General features: G+C 44.0%; 4 protein-coding genes across 4 annotated transcripts; 1 reads left to right on the top strand and 3 right to left on the bottom strand.

The window, feature by feature from the left end:
• Positions 1 to 162: 162 nt before the first annotated feature.
• On the bottom strand, positions 163 to 2197 carry zp3f.1 (zona pellucida glycoprotein 3f, tandem duplicate 1). Its single transcript, XM_076162355.1, has 10 exons — positions 2097 to 2197; positions 1850 to 2016; positions 1627 to 1730; positions 1237 to 1325; positions 971 to 1151; positions 795 to 900; positions 617 to 702; positions 443 to 537; positions 297 to 366; positions 163 to 221 (listed from the first exon to the last, which is right to left on the bottom strand). The coding sequence occupies exons 1-9, from the start codon at positions 2155 to 2157 to the stop codon at positions 317 to 319; spliced, it is 939 nt and encodes a 312-aa protein (XP_076018470.1). The 5' UTR covers positions 2158 to 2197; the 3' UTR covers positions 163 to 221; positions 297 to 316.
• A 1492-nt stretch (positions 2198 to 3689) lies between these two features.
• Positions 3690 to 5645, bottom strand: LOC143010009 (zona pellucida sperm-binding protein 3-like). Its single transcript, XM_076162117.1, has 10 exons — positions 5579 to 5645; positions 5326 to 5510; positions 5149 to 5252; positions 4978 to 5069; positions 4718 to 4898; positions 4527 to 4632; positions 4232 to 4320; positions 4043 to 4131; positions 3889 to 3961; positions 3690 to 3795 (listed from the first exon to the last, which is right to left on the bottom strand). Exons 1-10 carry the CDS (start codon positions 5643 to 5645, stop codon positions 3780 to 3782), a joined length of 1002 nt encoding a protein of 333 aa, XP_076018232.1. The 3' UTR covers positions 3690 to 3779.
• Positions 5646 to 6061: 416 nt separating this feature from the next.
• Positions 6062 to 7748, top strand: nedd8l (NEDD8 ubiquitin like modifier, like). The gene is made up of 4 exons (XM_076162201.1): positions 6062 to 6220; positions 6435 to 6482; positions 6573 to 6655; positions 7370 to 7748. The coding sequence occupies exons 1-4, from the start codon at positions 6203 to 6205 to the stop codon at positions 7491 to 7493; spliced, it is 273 nt and encodes a 90-aa protein (XP_076018316.1). The 5' UTR covers positions 6062 to 6202; the 3' UTR covers positions 7494 to 7748.
• Positions 7749 to 7859: 111 nt separating this feature from the next.
• ap1g2 (adaptor related protein complex 1 subunit gamma 2) lies at positions 7860 to 19479 on the bottom strand. Its single transcript, XM_076162200.1, has 22 exons — positions 19371 to 19479; positions 18291 to 18493; positions 17303 to 17427; positions 17071 to 17212; positions 16705 to 16801; positions 16540 to 16616; positions 16346 to 16441; positions 16103 to 16183; positions 15438 to 15536; positions 15281 to 15336; positions 14586 to 14699; positions 13925 to 14065; positions 13366 to 13420; positions 12293 to 12415; positions 11567 to 11656; positions 11352 to 11479; positions 11099 to 11203; positions 10789 to 10927; positions 10539 to 10686; positions 10170 to 10312; positions 9580 to 9678; positions 7860 to 9263 (listed from the first exon to the last, which is right to left on the bottom strand). The coding sequence occupies exons 2-22, from the start codon at positions 18489 to 18491 to the stop codon at positions 9168 to 9170; spliced, it is 2355 nt and encodes a 784-aa protein (XP_076018315.1). The 5' UTR covers positions 18492 to 18493; positions 19371 to 19479; the 3' UTR covers positions 7860 to 9167.
• Between the last annotated feature and the right edge of the window lie 721 nt (positions 19480 to 20200).

Genomic DNA, 20200 nt, shown 5'->3' with positions numbered 1-20200 from the left:
GAGCTTATCGTCTCTACCTGAACACTTAGTTGGTTCTTTTTAAACTTATGCAAATGAAAAAACTAAAGCCAGTAGAGAAAGCTGCAGCAAATTGCATCCAAATATACACATACCTATAATAAAACTAGAGGGCACCAAGCTTTTAATGGTTAACATTTTATTGTCAAACCAAGAATAAAAAAGTCCAGGTAGATGAAGCCAGACTCATGATAAATCCATTCCTGTTGAGTTGAAACGAAAAGTAATTACATTTCATGACGTTCCATTTCAATATCAAGTGTATTACATTCGCTTACTTGGATGATTCTTCAAGAACTCAAGTCAGTGGCAACTTAAGGACTGCTTTCTGCACGACTCCATGATTACCTAAAGAGAAAATAAGACTAAGATCTGCATTCATAAGAGCAGTTTATGGCAAAGTTGTGTCGTCATTGCTTATAACCTGATGCTCCAATGCTCCTTGCCCTCCTGGACTTGCAACTGGATTCACAACAGTCACATAATTGGCTATATGAAGGGTTATCCAGCAGCTCCCAGCTGATTGAGTGGAAGAACAAGGCAGAAGTCAAAAACCCATCCGTTGAAATTCAGGTAGGATACAGGCTTTGCCCTTTACCCATGCTCCTTCACATAGTGGCAGGCCTTCTTGCTGTTGTCAAGACCAATGGGATCCCAAGCCGCAAGCTGGCAGTGCAGAAACACCTGAAACATATTTAAAGTTGTAACCAAACTGTAAGATGGATGGAACATCTGCGCCATCAAGGAGAACATACAACACAGGAAGACGAGCTCACCTCTTCTCCATCAGCAAACCTGAAGGCTTGAACACTCAAGCGGATTTCTGATGACTTCACTCTTGGCTCAAATCTTGACCTCGCTCTCTTACTGTCCACAAGGCATCTGTGCGATTAAGATGGAAAAATGTTTTTAATATTCCAAACCCCCAACTAAACTCACTACTTCCACTTACCCCTGATTGTTGATGATTGGGAACACGTTGCTGTCAGGTTGTAGCTCTGGTGTGGTGGCAGCTACACATTCCTCAAGAAGCAGCAGCAAGGGCTGATGGGACTTCTGCTCCACACTGGCCGTGATGCGTATAAGGGAGCCCAGAGGGAAGGATGTAGATTCAGCCGGACCCGAGAAGTCGTCTACAGCAGATAAAAAGCACAGTGGAAGATTCCAAGCACTTTTGCGTGTCCATTTGCATTTCATTCAATAATTGTGATTACTTACCATTCATAAGTCCAAAGTAGAATGTTAGATCTCCCAGACCATACGTGTGGAACGTGGGTTCATACATAACAGGGTACCAGTCTTTGGGCCTGTGATTAAGGAAGAATAAAGCAAATGAAAAGCATCTACCTTGCTTATATTACTTTAACTGCATGGTCTAATGTATGACAGATTACACCCCTGTCATTGCTGAACTTGCCACTCTTAGATTTGGGAGCATGGGTGCAGATTGGATTCCCCTCATGCTCAATTCCAAGCTAATCAGACCCTAAATTTTGTACATCATTTTAATGTTCCTACTGGGAAGCGTAGACCAAACTTCTCCATCAGTTTGATGAGCATAGCAGCATCGATACACTCCAAGGGTTAATGGAACCTGTGAACACCCACCTCTCATAGACACACACAACTGGGTGAGTGAAGGGATCTATGACAGAATCAGGAGTGGAATCGTAGGTCAGATCATTGGTGTATGTGATCGTGTCGCCGGTCACCTGTAAGAGATTGGTGAACATCAGCGAGGCGTAGTAAGCATGACACACACACACACACACACACGTGTGTGTGTGTGCGTGCACGCACGCACACATGCCTGGCTGTGAGCAACACTCACCATTTTCCTGAAGTCACAGTCTCCAAGGTCCACATTAAATTTAGCTTCCATACCAGAGACAGTGTTGGGAAAGCAATTACCCAGATGGAGAAGAGAAGGATCAGCCTGGGATCTGCTTTCTGTCCACACCAGTGTGACAAAATCAGGCCCACAGTCCAGTTTCATGTCTGAGAAGGAGAAAGCATCAAGTTTGTTAAAAATTAAAAACATGTATATTTTCAAAGAGCATATGTTGTTGCGACATTACCTGCATTTACAGCAGCTGCTAAAAAGCTAAAAAGCAGCACAACGTGCCAAATGAAAGCCATCACGACTGAACACTGCAACACTGTGACACTGTAGCTGCTTAATTCTAACTGACTGGGAGGTACCAATCAAGAGAAGCTCCTTCAGCTGGTATATGTCAGCAAGCTGCAGGTGAAAACCATCAACTTGATTCAATTTTTGAAAAACCTCCTGTCTTATTGCTTCCATTTTATTTTCACAATAAAAAGCATTATATGTGACTCATGATTGAACGATATCAGTACAGTGCATTTACATGCACTTCAAAACTTTATACTTTGATTCAGGGAATGTAAAGTTTTCATCCAATATCTTATATCTTTTCTCATTGAAATTGATTATGTGACTGCAAATTAATGTATTCACAAATGTAAATATCTTATTCTTCTTTATACTGAGTATACCTCACACTATTTGCGTTGTCCCCTCCATCTCATGTAAACAAACACTGTGTCTCTCTCTTTCTCTCATAACCCAACCAGTTAAGGCAGATGGCCGCCCACCTAGAGTCCGGTTCTGCCTGAGGTTTCTTCCCATCAAACAGGAGTTTTTCCTTGCCGATGTTGCCAAGTGCTTAGGTTTCTTTTAATCCTAGGTATGTCAAGTGTCTTGAGATAAATGCGGTGTTTTGATGTGTGTGCCATAATAGTAAACACAAATAGAGTCTTGTGTCCATGTGCACAGGAAATCATTTTGATCTGATATTCTTAGTTTGCTTTGGGACATTTCAGAGGATAAAACATATTTCAAAACAGTTTTTTGACGACCAGCAGTCATATGCTGCATTCTATTTACATTTATACAAAGGATATTCAAGTTGCATTTCTGAGATTCCTCTGAAAATTCTGATTTCCGTCCTCTGTGCATTCCATGACCCGCAACGCTAAATATAAACAAGGCCAAATTCGTCTTTAAGTAGTTAACCTATAAATACCTGAAACATGAGCGGAGCGTGCAAACCACAATGAAACAGTTCAAGAAAAATGACAGCTCAGTAGAGAAGCCATTGCACATTTATCATACATTACACACATGTGTTAGATTTACAGTTTAGTAATTCAAGATTTGTGCAACACAGCATTTAAAACTAGTGATACATCCATGTGTGCATTTGACTGTCAGAAGTCGCCTCTTTCTGAAGTTAAGGTACAGTAGATGGATTTGGTCAAATTTCTCATTAATTCCGACATTGACAGCCAGATTTGAATTTTTTAAAAAAGAATCAATTGGCTCATATTGTGATGAATCCCGATCTGAACCCATGGAATTGTGTGATGGTGATAAAATAATGGCCCACTTACCAAGAGCCAATCATAATGCAGCAGTATACGGATAGAAAATGCAAGTTAATGCACAGTGCCCAGCCTTGAAGCTTATTAAAGCACAGATCTGTCTGAGCCACAACAGTACTGGAAAGCCAGAAGTAGGCCTATATGGCCTGATTGATATATATAGTTTTGCTAAAACTACAGTAAAAAAAAAGGACAAGAATCATGGTATACACCAGCTTTATTTGGCCCCGGGATATTTTGAGATGGATTTATGAGATGCCACAGCAAGTTCAGTTTTAAGAATAGAGCGCGAGTGCAAGTTATCCGGTCATCCATTCCATCAGTCTTCTGTTGTGCAGGATCCCTGGAGCTTCCTACACCAAACTTTTTCTGAAAACAATTAAATGAATGTTGGAAGTTTGCTCTGTACATTTAAAAAAAGGTTACAATACAAATATTCAACAGGAGTCATACTTGACTGACCTGTCCTTTGACTCAGAATGGTCCACTATGATCAGAGGCCCCAAAACAGCATTTTTGCCAAGGCCCTGGGATTCTGAAGTGGACAAAATTGCAAAATCTCTTCATGGAGAAAAATGTAAATGTCAATAGAGGAAAGGTCAGCATGATACAATACCAATGATTCCTCTTTTGGCACGGGACTTGCAGCTTGAATCACAGCAGCTGCAGAGGGTGCTCCGATTTGGGTCATCTAGCAGTTCCCAGCTAAGAGAGGGGGCCAATGTATACAGATTTATATTTAAACAATATATTGTTAAAATACAATACATTTGTTTCCATTTATCTGAATTCACATCATGTTTACCTTTCATTTTCCTTCAAATAATGGCAGGCTTTCCTGTTTTCGGTAAGAACTTCAGGATCCCATGCAACCAACTTACAGTGAATGTACACCTGAGAGCACAAAGGTCAAATTTAATTTAAATTGTTTAGGTCCTCCACGTTTCAACTAAAAACAAAACTTAATAACTGCCTACAACAGCAGAATGTCCACAATTTCACAGTTTCCTCTGCAAAAATTCTAACCAATTCCAACCGATCTTGGGTTTTCTTCCTCTGGCGCAAATTCCGCTTAAAGTCAAGTCACTATTCCACCTCACCTCCTCTCCAAGTCCGAACTTGAAGGACTGCAGGTAGACGGTTAGTGCAGATGTGTGGTACCGAGGAAGGAACCTGGAGTTTCCCCTGATGCTATCTAAAAGACATCTGAAGAAATCGTTCCATTCTCAGATTAGCAATGGGAATACTTTGCTCTTGGAACAATCACAGTAAAGACTAACCTGAAGCCTACCCCTTATTGGTAATGATGGGGTAAACCTGGCTATCAGGTTGCAGCTCCGATGTGGTCGCTGCCACGCATTCCTCCATGAGCAGCAACAAGGGCTGATGGGACTTCTGCTCCACTGCAGCCCATATTGGCATGAATGAGCCCAAGGGGATGATATTTGTGTTCGCTATTGCTGTTAGTTCCTCTGGAGGGGCAGTAACAGTGAGAATTTGTCGTTGAATTTGTATTTTGTAGTTTTATAGCTTGTAAGAGTGAGAAATCACCATTGAGGAGCGCCATGTGGAAGATCAGTTCCCCACGGCCTTCAGAGACTCCTGAGCCAGGGTAAAGGGAAGGAGGAACCCAGCCATCAGGTCTGAAATGAATGCAATGTGTTTATCATTTCACATTTCAGCAATAAACTTGAATTTTGTTGACAAATTGCAACACTTTACCTTTTGTAGACACACTCAATTGGATATGTGAAAGTTGCAGGTTGCGGCTTTGGATACGGTCGGAAGGTCAAAGCAGTTTTGTAGACGAGTCGCTTTCGTTTCATCTGTTGAAGAGGATGATGTCATTCAGACACTTGCGTGGTAGAATCTTTTAGTTGGATCTGGCATTTACTTTACCATTCTAGTAATTTTGCAGTCATTGAGGTTATAGTCAAACTCCACATCTGCATCTCCAGTGGGTAAAGTAGACATATGCAACGGCATACAGCTCCCAAGAAAGAGACGATGTGCATATGGCACCACCTCTGCTCCGATTCTCCATGTGACACTGACCGAGCCATTCTTACAGTCTACAGTGATATCTGCAAACACACACTCATCATGTCAATCTCTGTCATAATTACAACTACAAAATATCTAAATATAATACCTGCATCAGCAACAGTTGATGTGAAAACAGCCACAATCAACACACCAAGGTTGAGATGCATCACCATGACTAAATGTTCCAAACCCGGTGTGAGACTGCCACACTTAATGGACCTGAGTACTAATGAGCTGAATGAGCAACATCTGTGCTCAAGCAGCAGGACTAAACCTTTACTCAGACCTGCTACATATTGTTTGGTGTTTTTGTGTGTGCTCTGAGGATTTCACTTTACTAATGATGTTGGTTCTCGACAAAACACTTTGGCCAATATAAGAATATAAAAAAGATAACGAATATTTTCTTTTTTTTTCTTAGGTCTGTGTATAACAATGTGAAAAAACATTGTCATTTGCAAATAACGAAATTGCATACGAAATAAAATAGATACAAATAAAAGTATAGTAGTTGAAAAATAAAGAGAAATGTCCCTTTACGTAACCAAACACTGTGGACGTCGCGGAACTACGTTTCTCTTGCGACGGCGGAACGTTTAGCGTGTCGCACAGGAAGTAGACCGTGAGTGAGCTAGTTGGACACAGCTAGATTGTTATTAGCTACTTTGAACAAGAGTATCGTTTAACAACCGAAGTTTCGACTGGAGTCGTAGTTTATAATTAAGTCAACATGCTGATCAAAGTGAAGGTGAGAGATATTGTTCAATTTCCAGTCATGTTTAGCCGCCAGCTAACGCAACTGCCGGCTAATGACGCTTTGAGTCTGTGTGCGTGAATCAAAGTGGCGTGAAATCGGTTTGCTTGGGCTATTTTGTGATGTTTCATTCATTTACATTAAAAACAAGAAGAACTGCGCGACTGACTCGTTTCTGAACGTGTTTATACTGTAATCGATGTTTCAGACGCTCACTGGAAAAGAAATAGAGATCGACATCGAGCCCACAGACAAGGTAATGAAATACGCAAACACGCCAATGTGACTGTTATGAAGTAGTTTAATTCCTGCCTTAATGTATTTCCTTTGTGTTGTGTAAATGAAGGTGGAGCGGATTAAAGAGCGGGTGGAGGAGAAGGAGGGAATCCCCCCTCAACAACAGAGGCTCATCTACAGTGGAAAACAGATGTGAGCTCCTGAATACACACACACACACACACGATTCAAACTGTGATAGAATCCCTGAAATCAAGACATTAGGACATTACAACCAACAACACGGACCAACGACAAAGATAATACAAAAACCAAGAGCAGCACCTCCAGGGCTTCAGCTTCATTGAAACCCAGATCTTCATTCACTTTGCTACTAATTCACCTCTTTTCTCACCTCTTTAATGGGAAATAGCACCGTTAACATTTTGGGGGGTTTCATTTTGAATCGGGTTTCCTCTGAATATGAATTTAGTTTGGATGAGGTCATTTGCACCCTGCATTAACATGTTCTTGTCTGGATGCTGTCTGTAATGCGATCCGATATCCAGTTGCAGTACATGTCTGACCACAAACAGATATTTAATACTTCTTCCCGCCTGTAATCATGAAGGTTGTTATTGGTCGATGGACATGTGATGCTGAAATGTTCTACTTCTCAGTTTTGGATGGATATGGTTGTGTAATTGTACGCTCAGGCTCCGTAAGTCTATCAAGATGTGTAAAATGTGAGTATTCTGTGGAGTCGAAGTGGACAAAGCAACCGCTCAGCAGCGAGTCTGCAAAATAAGACTCGGTCTGAGGGTTTTCATCCCGATAAATTGCATTTGCAGGAGTGCATAAACTGTTTATGTCGTATGTAGAGACTCAATTTCTCTTCTTTTCCTCTTCCCTCTCATTTTTTTCTAGGAACGATGAGAAGACGGCAGCAGACTACAAGATCCAGGGAGGTTCAGTGCTCCACCTTGTGTTGGCGTTAAGAGGAGGACTCGCACTCCACACACCCTTTGCACACCTCAGTTATTTGTCATGAGTGCCAAGTCCTCCCTGGCTGCTGTCGCTGTCTAACCAGTTACAGCACAGAGAGATCGCCACCACACACCAAAATACCAAGATGCCGCGCTGATGCACGAAAACAAACAAACAAACAAAAAGTGGACTTTCTGTTAAATCCTACAGTGTTTTTGGCTCTTTTTTTGTTTCACCAGTAGATCCAGGCACTCGCCCCGAACAAGTCAGTTTGAGAAACACTGTGGTTATTTTGCTTGTGAATAAATGATTAAAATGATTTAAGCGTTGTTCTCCAAAGATGCACACACCGAGTAAAGATATGACAAGTTGTGGATGAGGAGTCAGGGAAAAAAAGGATTTCTATTAGAAAATGACACAAGAATTCTAACAATGAACAGAAGCGACTTTAACACAGACCGTTTTTACCTTTCAGTTTCAAGTCATACATCTTTTATCAGGTCATCAGTGTTTGTACCCCCAATTATAACACACGCAATCCGTCAAATTATGCATGATGCTGTCGTCCCTCAGATGTATTTGCCAGTCCACATTTTCTTGTCTTGTAAATAGGTCAAAATATAACATTTTGTAGACAATAATCATACCGTATAACTTGTGTGAGGGTGGGCTTTTGTAAACAATGCACGAGGACATAATGGAAAAGGAAACATGCGCTGCTTGTCCAGTAAGATTATGATTAAAACATCTTGAATTCCAAAACCATTCTTTGACCTCCCAAACTAAATGTAATTAACATTTTAAGTCCACGAGGAAAAGCTCAGGTACAAATGGAACAAAAGGCACGGGGGGGGGGAAACAGTTGGGAGATCCAATTTGTGGATAAAAAGGGGGAAAAGGAACCGAAACGATGAGGTCGTGTTTTAAAATCCCCCCAATACATGTTGTATTTTCCAATAAATTAAAGTTCCACACGCGGGATAAAGAGCATTCCTTATTCATCACTCTTAATAGTGGTCATCAGCCATCAGTGTTAAGTGATTGTTTAACACTACGTTGCACATGCACTCTGTTCCAACTCTCTGAACTGCGATGAAGGCAAGATTGTGTACATTGACGTCTTCACGGATGGAATCGCAGTATGCAGAGTATGAGATGTTAACACGCCTGAATAAATGTGATTGACAGCCACGAGTCTGTTCCCCAGTAAAAGAAGGGAGTAAGCTTAATATGATTTATGTAGATTTCAGTGAAATTTGGGAGTTTGGTTCACTGCATTAAACGCAAGCATCCCGGTTCGAATGTGGAGTTGAATGACGACTGTAGAAAACCTTCCGAAACCTGGAAATTCAGACTAAATAGTGTTGGTAAGTTGATCAGGTGACTCAATCTGACTGAGCGGTAGACAAAACAAACCACGGTAACGTTCGTATGTATGGAGTGCAACATGGATCAGAATACTACAAGATAGCAGCCCGTATAAATACTCACTTCACCGCATTCCCCCCGGGGCGACAGTTGGACAGTGTTGATTGCACGAGTCCCAGAAAAATACAAAGATTTTGGTATTTCTGTGATACCTGCATAAGTATCTGCCATATCGATAACGCCATCAGTCCAGCTATGATACAGACTAACAGTATTATACAGCCATACAAATAAAATCAGTAGTGTATCAGGTCGGTGAGGTTTGTTATCTGCTGGTTGGTTCACAGGCTGATGGGACTTGTCGTCGCCGTCAGTGGCATCCTGGGAAGGTGTCGACCTGGACTGTATCCTGAATGAGCGACCCCCGGCTGGTGTAAGACACGCGGATCCTCATCCTCAGGTTCACCTGCGAGGGGAGAGCAGGGATCAGTTTGTACCGGTCATCGGCCCAAGTCACCCGTCTCCCCCTCGTCTCCTTATATGTTGTGTATCACATTCCACGATGGTTACAAATGGACCATCACACTCTTACCTACTGCCTACATCACTCCAAAATTTGCAGCTGTTGACTTGAAATCATGATTCACTGAAATTCCCCCACTATTTTAACATTCATGAAACTTTTACTGCTACAAACAAACAAATATTAAATTGGAATCTTCTCCTCCATCGTCCCCCAGCTGTGTGTATCTGTTGTGTGTCTGTGTGTGTGCCTGACTTACCTTGTTTGGGTTGTTGAGGACCACCATCTGGGTCACCTTAGTTGTGCCTTGTGCAGGGAGTGAGTCCCCACTGGGGGCGTTCATGTGTAACTGGACACTCTGTGAAAGGATCAGAAAGGTCGTCCAGAGTTGAAGCCGAGAAAACACACACACACACACACACACCTTCAGTGCCAACACAGAGAGCCGGACAAGGTGCAAAACAACAACAACAACAACCGCCCAACGAAAAAAACAGCGGAAATTGGAGATCGGCGCAGCAATCGCATCAAGAAGGCGCCAGGGTAGAATCACAGCAACTTGTTCTTTACACATCAACATGACAGATAAATGAAGAGTGACAGAGCTTCAATCAGGCCTGCAGTTTTGATCTCGACCCGCAGTAAACGTTCTGAAGCCGAACCCGATCGTAATCTGAGTAATGAAACAGCTGACCCCATTCCAAGTCTGACGCGGCTTAGGAATGATCTCCGAGTCCGACTGAAAAAAGAATTCCCCCGGGGCGACGCGAACTAAGATCGGCGCGTTCGGCTCGGGCGCGGATGATTAACGCGACGCAGACACGTTTGTTTCCATTACATCACACTCACCTTAGGCACGGCAGCCTGCAGAGTGAAGCCACTGATGTCTGAGTCAGAGGAGTTGGAGGCTGTGAGTGTGAGTGTGAGGCCCGACTCTGTCTGTTTGTCACAGCGCAGTGTCAGAGTCACACTGTTCTTGTCGTACACGGTCACTGAGGGAGTAGTGGAAGATACAAGTAGGTTAACATTATTATCATCATCATCATCATCATCATCATCATCATCATCATCATCAACTGTGCTCTTTTATTCTCCTACACTTCAGCTGCAAATATTTCTTTACTCCTTCTTACTCCATTGCATTGCTTTGTTTAAATTAAACTTTCTTTCCTGTTTCTTCTTTGAGTATCTATTAGTGTGTGTATCTGTCTGACGGACCAACTGCAGGCGTTGTGAGCTCCAGGCCTCCCAGCAGGTCCAGCAGGTCTCCTCCGGCGGTGCTGGCTGCGATGACGGCCAGGCCGGGCGCTGGGCTCGGCTGAAGAGGCTCCTCAGATCCGCCCAGCAGGTCTAAGAGGTCACACACCTGAGGAGGAAAGCGGCCCGATCAAATCATCAACCATCTCCCGTCTCAGTGTGTGAGAGGACACAGGCCGTTTAAAATGAATGAATGGTTGTCATCGTGTACCTGGTTGGTGGGCTCTGGCGCCACCACTAGATCTGCCTGCTTGAGTTTAGGCCGCTCCTTCATGGTCTCCTCTGACTCCCCGTTAGTGTGGCCCGGGGAGTTCTTGTCAATCACAGGCATCCTCTCCAGCACCGCCGCCCTGATTAGAGAAGAGAGATCTCAGAGTTGTTTACAAGCCAAGGACAGAAACAAAGGAATATAAATAGATGAATTCCTCACAAACCTATAAACAAAACTTCAAACACCGAGATAGGCGTGCTTTAAATGTTTTAAGTTAAAAAGCAAAAACACATGAAGTGCTGCTGCGTACCTCATGTGGTCGTATTTCTTGAACAGAGCGTTGTATTCAACCGCCCTCTGTTGGAGCTCCACGTCTATACAGCTGCCATAGATGCTGACGATGCTCCTGATCCGACTGACGGAGCAGCAGCAGTGACGGAGAGAGAGCAGCAGTTAGAAGACAGGAGAGTTACAGCCTATTACACATCATCTGGGTCTGATTGTGAAATGACAATGTGAGATTGTGAAAGGTGGCGATTGAATTCATCAGAAACGTTGCTTACTCCACATTCTCAGCGATGCGTGTGCTTAATTTCATGGTGGCTGTGAGAGCGAAGCCTCGGGTGGCGGGCGACGACATGTGAGACTGTAACACCGTTTCCAAGGCGTCCAGGACGTCGTCCTCACTGACCTAGAAGAGTGGAAGTGCAATACAGGATCTGAACCGCCGCTCGATATTAATATCTATTTTTCAAACGCGGTCTTTAGTGGCGTGTACCTGGGCGGCTTCCGTCTCCTGACACTCTCCTCTCAGCAGCAGGTCTCCGTACTCTCCTATACACCAGCACGCCACCTGCACCAGGGATTGCTGCGCACACACACACACACACACAGAGCAAATATCAACCTCACACATTAAAAGAAAGGGATTCTTATTTTTGTCATTGTACGAGTACAACGACATTCCTCCTCTGCATTTAACCCTTGCAAACATTCTACTCGATCTGCAGCCTAGTGCCTTGCTCAAGGGCTATGGCAGGAGTAATTAAACTAACCTGACGCATTTATTTTTTATGGCGAAGGAAACGGGAATACTCACACACAAAAGATTCAAACACCAGGATGCATAATGAAACATGCATGTAATCTTAAAGGAATGCTTCTTTCTCATGCTAAAAGGTTCAAAAACATCTAAATAATTTGCAGTGTCATCTTATAATTGAATGGCTGTTGACCCAGTTTGACCCTGACTATGATTCAAAAGCAGCAAAGCTCCTGAAACATCTGGGCCAGTTTGCCTAATTCCACAGGAAATGACTGCGGTGGAAAACAGGAAATTGTCTTCAGCTAAAATGCTTTAACAGCAGAAAACGACACGGCTAAAATTAACCGGAGAGTCCAAACTCTAAGCAAAAGCTGTTCCCCCTGCCCGGGCTCAGGACCGACGCCGTCTTTCCTCTCGCAGGGGAACATTTGCGGTAGTTTTGTTAAGAGCTGCACACACCTGAGAGATGTCGGTCACCAGTGCCAGGTAGAGTTTGTGGACGGTGTAAGAGTGCAGGTCGGAGGCGGTGGTGATGAGCTGGATCAGGTTGGGAACCGTTTCGTCTCTCACGTCGCTCCCAGCCTGGCAGGGTGAGGCCGAGAGTCAGATACAACTGTGCACTAGTTCTCACACACACACACACACACACACACACACACTAACACACATGCACGCTCAAAATAGGTCGGCAGCTGAGCCAAGTAAACATGGGTCACCCCTCCGGCCTTAACCAGTGTGCTACCTTCATCCTTCCTCTTCACCTTTCTACGCTTCATTTCTTTGACAGAACACAAATACAACTATTTCAGTTTTTTTGCTGTCCCCATTTTGCCTACAGTGCAAGCGAATGATGGCACACGCGCGCACACACACACACAAGTACACACACTCCGCTGAGACAACTATGAAGTGAGTAAGACAGAGCGACACAGAAATGCACTCAACTACGCTCTCTCTCTCTTTTTCCCTCTCTCTCCTCTCACTTCTGTCCTCGCCACGACAAAAGGCAGCTATGGAGAATAAACGCCGCCATTTCCTCTTCGACTTGCCTGCCAGCGTGCCTCAGTACATCGTCAACCTCTTACATTTGATTTATTCTCCCGTTTGGTGTGCAACATGAGTGTGAAAAGGAGCATTTGTCCGAGAATCGCAGGAGCAGCGGCCAAATGTATGTCTGATGCTTTAATCAATTAATAACTAAGACGTCTAACCGTCTACACCTATAATTGAAATGTACAGCTTAATTATAAGGCCGGTTTTGCAAGTGTCATGCAGGTAAAAGGGAAAAGAAGCCAGCTGTCAGCTTGTGTATCAAAAAGCATTGGCTGAGTTGAGAGAGAGAGAGAGAGAAAGAGAAAGAGAGAAAGAAAGAGAACGTAGTCAAGCACATGTCTTTATTGCTGTCTGTCTCTCACCATCTAACTCCACCCTTCTCCCCCCACCCTCACCATCTAACTCCACCCTTTCCCCCCCCCCCCCCCTCTCTCTCTAAAGGTGGTGGGTTAGACGGCACAGTAGCAGTGTGTATTTACCGTGGTGAGGACATGCAGGATGGTGTCAATGTGCCAGCGCTGAGAAGGAGCATACCTGACAGAGACACAGACACACACACGCTCAGTGGTGCTCCGGCACAGGTCAAACACTCAAACACACACGCACGCACGCACAAACACAGGTCCAACCAATGTCCACTGGCTGCTTTGAGCACACGTGTAAACAGAGCAGTGCAAAGTGTTAGAGAGCGATTAGCTCTAAACAGAAAAGCCATTCATCGTCACCGTACCACTGAAATAAACAGGGTTATCATTCAGAATGGAGACAGACACAAAGTCTACTACACACACACACACACTTACACCCACTGACACAGCCATGCATTTCTTTTAACCCTTTATACTTCCCATTACAAAAAAACTATTATGTTCTGAATTTTATGGTTTTGACTTCAGAGCCATTTCAACGCGACTATGCACATGAGGTGGTATATAAGGGGTTAAAACACGTCCATCCATACTCCGGTGTTAAATGCACATGCACACAAACTCGCACGTGTGGCATTCATGTATGCGCACGTCTGCTTCCTTCAGTTACCTCTCTGCGGCGTTGAATATGCCACAGGCGGCTTGAGACCTGAGCTCGGGAGGGCAGGAGGAGAGGAAGAGGAGGAGTTCCTTCATCATGGAGCGGATGTTTGTCGGAGAGACCAGGGCCAGGGACAGCTCCAACGCACGTCTAGGGGGAGAGTTGGACACAGAATATTGTTTGTAAGTTATTTTCACTCTTTCAGAAACTAGACATTATGAGCATCAGAGCTGCATCATCACTCACAGACAAGCACCAGAAAATCTCCCTTGGTAACTCATTTTGCACGATGTAATCAAACACGGCAACGCTAGAGGAGGTGACTATAATGTTGATGGCGAGATTCAAGCAGAAAAGCAGCCGTGGCACCATCGTAGCCATTGTTGTCTGCTTCTGTTGTGGTTTCCTGTCACTCCTTTAGGTTTTTGGGGAGTTTTCCCCTCGGGGCCGGGCCTGTGACTGTCTGTTGTTGTTGTTGTGGGTCTGTAAAGCCCTTTGAGACACTGAATGCCATATTGGCCAATACAAATAAATGTGATTTTCATTTGATTTGATTTAAACTGCCCTCAATAGTTCTTCTGTTTACACTTCAGGTTAATTTTGGAGATGGAACACAGGATACACACGACGGCGACATATGCATATGTGCCTGATGAACAGAGACAGGTACTTTTTGACAGAAGCGTCATGATCCTTCAGGCAGTCCACTATGGTCCCCCGGTGTCGCTGCACTGCATTGTGGTCCGTCAAAACGATCTTTTGAAGAGACATCATGGCAATGTACCTGCCGTGCATACAGAGTGGGCACCAAATTGTAATATCAGTTTCATCACAGCACTCAACGATATAATACGCATCATATTTAATCAGCAGCCAACAATCCGAGTTAAGAGCTAAGAGTAATTTAACCTTCTTGGCTTTCTGTTGAATTATCTCATGGACTGATGAAGTATTTATGTGAGCACAGGGAGATCTTATCTGTGCAATGAGGCTGACAGGGGCAGACTAGACTAGACACACAGGCCCCGCAGGTAAACCCAGAGCTGCTGGCTGCGCAGCCCCGACAGAGGTCAGTCCGAACTATAGCCCCATAACAAAACCCTGAGGGATCACTTAACACACTTCTGGATGAGAAATGACACGGCGTGTGATCAAGAGATCCAGGGAAAATTATTCATAAGCTCCGGACTGATAACTGGAGGCTTGGCTCTCTGGTTGCAGGGAGTTAGCTGATGAGAAGTACTGGTAATGGAATGAAAGATAAGAGAGCGATAAGAGAGGAAGGAGGGAACGAGGGAGTGGACTGGTTAAGGGAAACGGGAATTGAAATAAAAGGAATGCGGAGTAACGGCAAAGTGTACGAACCGAATGTTCCTGTCGCTGTTCAGGAGAAATCTGCCCAGGATGTTCACAGCCAGAACCTGTGGCAGAGGTGAACATGCATTATTCAACACACAGGAAGAAGGCTCGGTAAGTAAGACAGTGTGGATGTAAACAGAAAGTGGCGATGTCTCTCCCTCACCCTGAGGCCGCTCTCTGACTTGATGTCCAGCACTGTGAGGACGGTCTCATACAGCACGGCGTTCCCTGCCGTCTTACTGCTGTCGGTGTTGGTAGCCACCTGGACAAGAAAGACACAAACACACACAAGTGCATCAGCAATGACACAGCCAGGGATGTCAGAGGTCGTTTCTATTTCACGGACTCACTGCCATGTTTGATTGTTTGTTTGTTTGGGTGATGTTTTTATTGGATTTGGATCAAACATGGCAGATTGGCTGGGGTTAGCAACCAACCAACCAACTTTCAGCTTAGTGCTCATGTATTTGTAAATGACTCTTCTTGGTCATATGTATTAAATTAGTATGGATGTGAATATTCAAGATTTCCTCACTGCTACATCCACGTCACGTGATGTTGCTACCTGAGGCTCAATCAGAGGCTACGGTTACACTTTGCCACTTCATGAGACATGTATCTGTTTTCTCGTCTCCGCCAGGCTACATGAAGTGTTGTAGTGTAACCGAGGGCGTATTGGATATTTGTCACATCGGGATCTGATCTGCCGAACCACTTGAGGGGGGCGGTTTAGGTCACGTTGTGATCGGATCACTTTAATAGCAGGTCTTGGCTGCTGCCTCCTCGTCAGTGTGTGTTTCATGCGGCGGCGTGAAACGACTGGAGTACCTGTGCTAGGAGGTCGTTCATGGCATCACTGGCTACTTCGTTGTTGCGGCCGAGGATCCTCAGTAACCTCAAGATGCGAACCTACGGACCATGAGGCGGAGGAGAGGAAAGAACTGATTAGGAAAACATTTCAGACTTCTGGCGCTGTATGTCCAAATGTCCAGGTAAACATGATAGCATAAGCGAGAGAGTGATCAGGGATCTGACAGAGGCGAGCGGTGCTGCTGTTGAGACCGGACTGACCTGCAGGAAAGGATCGCTGACTCCTGCCACGTCGTGCTCTGGTGAATAACCCGACGTGATTAAACCTTTCATGATGTGAACCATATCTGGCACCGTCTGGGGAAAAACACACATCGTAAACACGCCGTATCACAAACATGTACCGTTACTGCATTGATTTATGAAGTGAGCATGTGTGTGTGTTTGTGTCCTACCTTCCTGAACTGTTCCAGAGTCTCAGGGTTTCGCTCACACAGCTTGGTGATGAGAACCACAGCACCATGTAACACACCTAGGGACCCAGGCAGGAAACTCACTGACCGGAAACTCAACACGCAGATTTCTTCCTTTTTTTTAAAAATACGCGTCGATCTACATACCGTGGTTTTTCTCAGAGAGGAGGGAGCGAGCAGCGGGGGCGAAAAGCTCCCCCAGGTCCTGCACTTTTCTGACGATGTGAACGGCACACAGTGCAGCCTGGAATTACAACGAGGAAGACATCAGTACCTTACAGCGACACAAAGCAGGTTACTGAGCTCGAAAGCAAGCACTTAGAATGATTTGGGCTCAAACAAAGATGGGGAGATTAAGTGAGACACATTGGGTGAAACACAGAAAGAACAGAGACCAAATTATCAGCATCAGAGTATTGTGGGGTTATGAACCTTCTGATGTCATGTTAACGTGCTGAGTGGCAGTTATTCAAACACACAAATCTACAAAGGACAGCTGAGTCAGCTCCTGACCTTCTTCTTAATGTAAGAGTTGGAGGCTCGAAGCAGCCGGTCAATCTCCGGCGCCAGATCCCTGCACATCTCGGCTGAACCCATACAGGCCAACGTGCACAGAGCCAGAGACTGCACATACTGGCTGCTGTGAGACAGGTCACTGAGAACACAACCAACAATAAATAAGAAACCGGTCCAGCGAGGATTATGCATTTCCAGGTCTGGTTCTGTTAGTTTGGAGCGTCCTTACTTCTTGATGGAATTGGTGATGAGCAAGCTGGCATCCTGCTTCTCATCCAGCAGCATCATGGCTCCCAGGTATCCAACACGTTTCTCACTGTAGCGAGGACTGGCTATCATTCGAACACACTCCATCTGACACAGAGAAAAAGCAGATTTATACTTGAAGTTATTTGAAGAGGTCATAGAGGAAGCATGCTAAGAAAAGAAGTAGTAGTCAAAGACGACCCCTGCCAAGATCTAATCCCTCCATCATGTTCTCAGTCGGCCCTGTGGCCTTCTCTCAGTTGAACAGAACTGCAACACCTTTCTGGGAAAGCTTCCAGGAAGCAACATACACGATTACATTCCAAATCCACTTCTGCTGACTTCCTTCAATGTGAAGGAGCAGCGGTTCAGTTTCAGTTCATTGAGCATTCTGCTGCCACCTCACATGGATTTGTGGAAAGGGCTTAAGTCCCTACCAACCTCAAATAATAGAGGAGGTTGGGTCCGGCCTTGCGATTATCTATTTATTTGTCATATAATAGTAATATCAGTGTAAAATGCAACTTGTATCCTGGTCAGATTCACCTCTCCACAAGCAATCTGTGGAGAATGAACTTGTTCTCGTACTCGTCTACTAGGTACTCAAAGAACCTTGTTTAATGTCGTAAACCTGCTCAATTGTTGAATTGTTGTCTTGTTCGAGCGAGATTTTAATGAATGTTAAGAACGTCCATTGTTTTTGTAGAGAAATGCAAAAGTCCTAAAGAGTGCTGCGATTAATTTCCTCTGTGAGTAATGACGTGTAATCTTTTTCCCAATTTTAAGAGCATAATAAGTAGCTGTTAGTGGTTAACCCTTTCAAACACTGAACAGAGGTGTGTTGGGAGCATTACTGAGGGAGGGAAACACAGATGCTTCAGCTGCATGGAGGCTTCTCACACTGGACCGCACTGCTGCTGCTCCACCAAATCCAAACAAACCCATGACACATATTAGTAAAATCCCCTCACCTGACCAAAATGAGCCGGGTAGCCCAACATGTGCACATAGAGGAGCTTTGCAAGGTTGTGCGAACGTCCCCCATTGTCAGCTTGTCTGAACTGAGCCCGGATGGCAGCGCATTCCCTCTGGATCACGCCTCGCTCCTCAAACTGGGTCCTGGCTGACCTGATGGCCCGGATCATCTCCTGGAGGGGCACTGATGGAGACATGCCTGTGTGTGTGGAAACAAGTGTTCAAGTGTATCAGCAATTTTCCCTTCCAAGAGGCTGCATTATTTAGGTCTCTACAAGGAAATACATTGTTATTACCTATTTGGACAACATAAATTATAGTAAGTAGTTATCCTACTAACAACTGAGCATTATACTGCCCCTTTCAATGAACAGGTGCACTGGATTAACGAGTGGTCAATATGTTTTCGAAGGTGGAAAACCGGAAGAGATCGTTTAGTTGTCCCAGCGAATGCCTTATTTTTTTATTGTCTCTCTTTCATTAAAACAAAATGTATATTCAAAACTGTTAATCAGACGATTGCTTTTATATTTTACGTGATCTTTGTTATTTCTTTAAATACAATTGTGGCAGCATTTTCGAGTTATACTATATTGACGTTTTTTGGGGAAATTACAACATTATGGCTACAACAAACCTTTTAACTTAAGCAAAAAACGAAACATGACTAAACAACACAAAGCAAGCATCTTTGAGCTTCAAATAAACATCGTATATCATTATAATTTAAAACACAGGACCATGAATACACATGGACACTGAAAGACAGCAACATTTGTAAATATGTCCTCGCTAGATTAAACATACGTCCTCGAGACATTTTAAACCAAACATAAATATTGACTTTATTCACAATTATACGAGGACGTTCACGCCGGCAGTACAATATTCTTGCTTACGCTACATCAAGCTAAAGTCACCAGTTACCGCGGTCACAATTTACACCATTACACCAGGGTAATGAAACAGATGTAAAGCCTGCTTCACGAGAGACAGCCGAGCTAAAGAACCGACTGAGCTAGCCTAGCATACGGCTGCTTCTTTAAATAGTTTAAGACAAATAAAAAACATCATACCTGTACTATGTCCGGACACCAGCTTTTATTACACCGATTCAATCGACACATAAACGGCACCCAACACCCAACTACTGTATGAGCTCCATTGGTGTCAAATCTGCCGAAGACTGCGTAACTTCCTGTCATAAATTTCAAAATAAAACCGATAAACTAGTTACCAGGCGGAAATATGGTTATTACTATAGTTTTTAGAAATGTAGATTTAAGAGAATGACAGTGAGTGATAAGGATATGACACAAAATTTGATTTTGTAACACTTTTGTAATGGGGTGGATCGACTACTGAGAGATTGATTGCTAAATTTTGAGTTTATAGTGGTGTGTGTTTGTGCACCTCTGGGTCGAAATTACTGAAGGGTGTTGAGGTTTGTTACATTGGGGATTAAGGATTTTTTTTTTTTGCACGCTTAGTTTGCCAGGCCTTCATTATATGGTCTACCCGACTAACACCAAGAGGCAGGGGTGATTTGTATGCTTAACAGTGAATGCCTTCCATTGTAAGAGCATGCTGTGCAAGTTCTCCGTTGTTCTTTCCTTCTAACCAATGATTCCCGCAGCCATTTCTTAACCCAACCCCAAGCGAGTTCATGCTGATCAATGTCCGGTGTCGGTACAATATTACAGCCAATGCTCACTACAGATATTCGATCATGATTTATGCTTTTACGTTGAAGGAAAGTTATTTTAAGTTCCTGATTTATGGTTCAAAGTGACCACCTTGATGCAGATAGGCTGTCCGTCACTTCCGTAATTTAACCTCCGTGTGTGCCCGCGTGTACTCCGCCCCCCCATCGGCAGGTGTCCCAGCAGGTGAATTAAACATTTAT

Source organism: Genypterus blacodes, unplaced genomic scaffold (genome assembly GCF_046128005.1).
Source record: "Genypterus blacodes isolate CSIRO-AG114 ecotype Tasmania unplaced genomic scaffold, CSIRO-AGI_Gbla_v1 ptg000120l_1, whole genome shotgun sequence".
Classification (NCBI taxonomy): Eukaryota; Metazoa; Chordata; class Actinopteri; order Ophidiiformes; family Ophidiidae; genus Genypterus; species Genypterus blacodes.
Note: the sequence above shows the minus strand (reverse complement) of the source record. Positions and strands in the feature narration are given on the sequence as shown.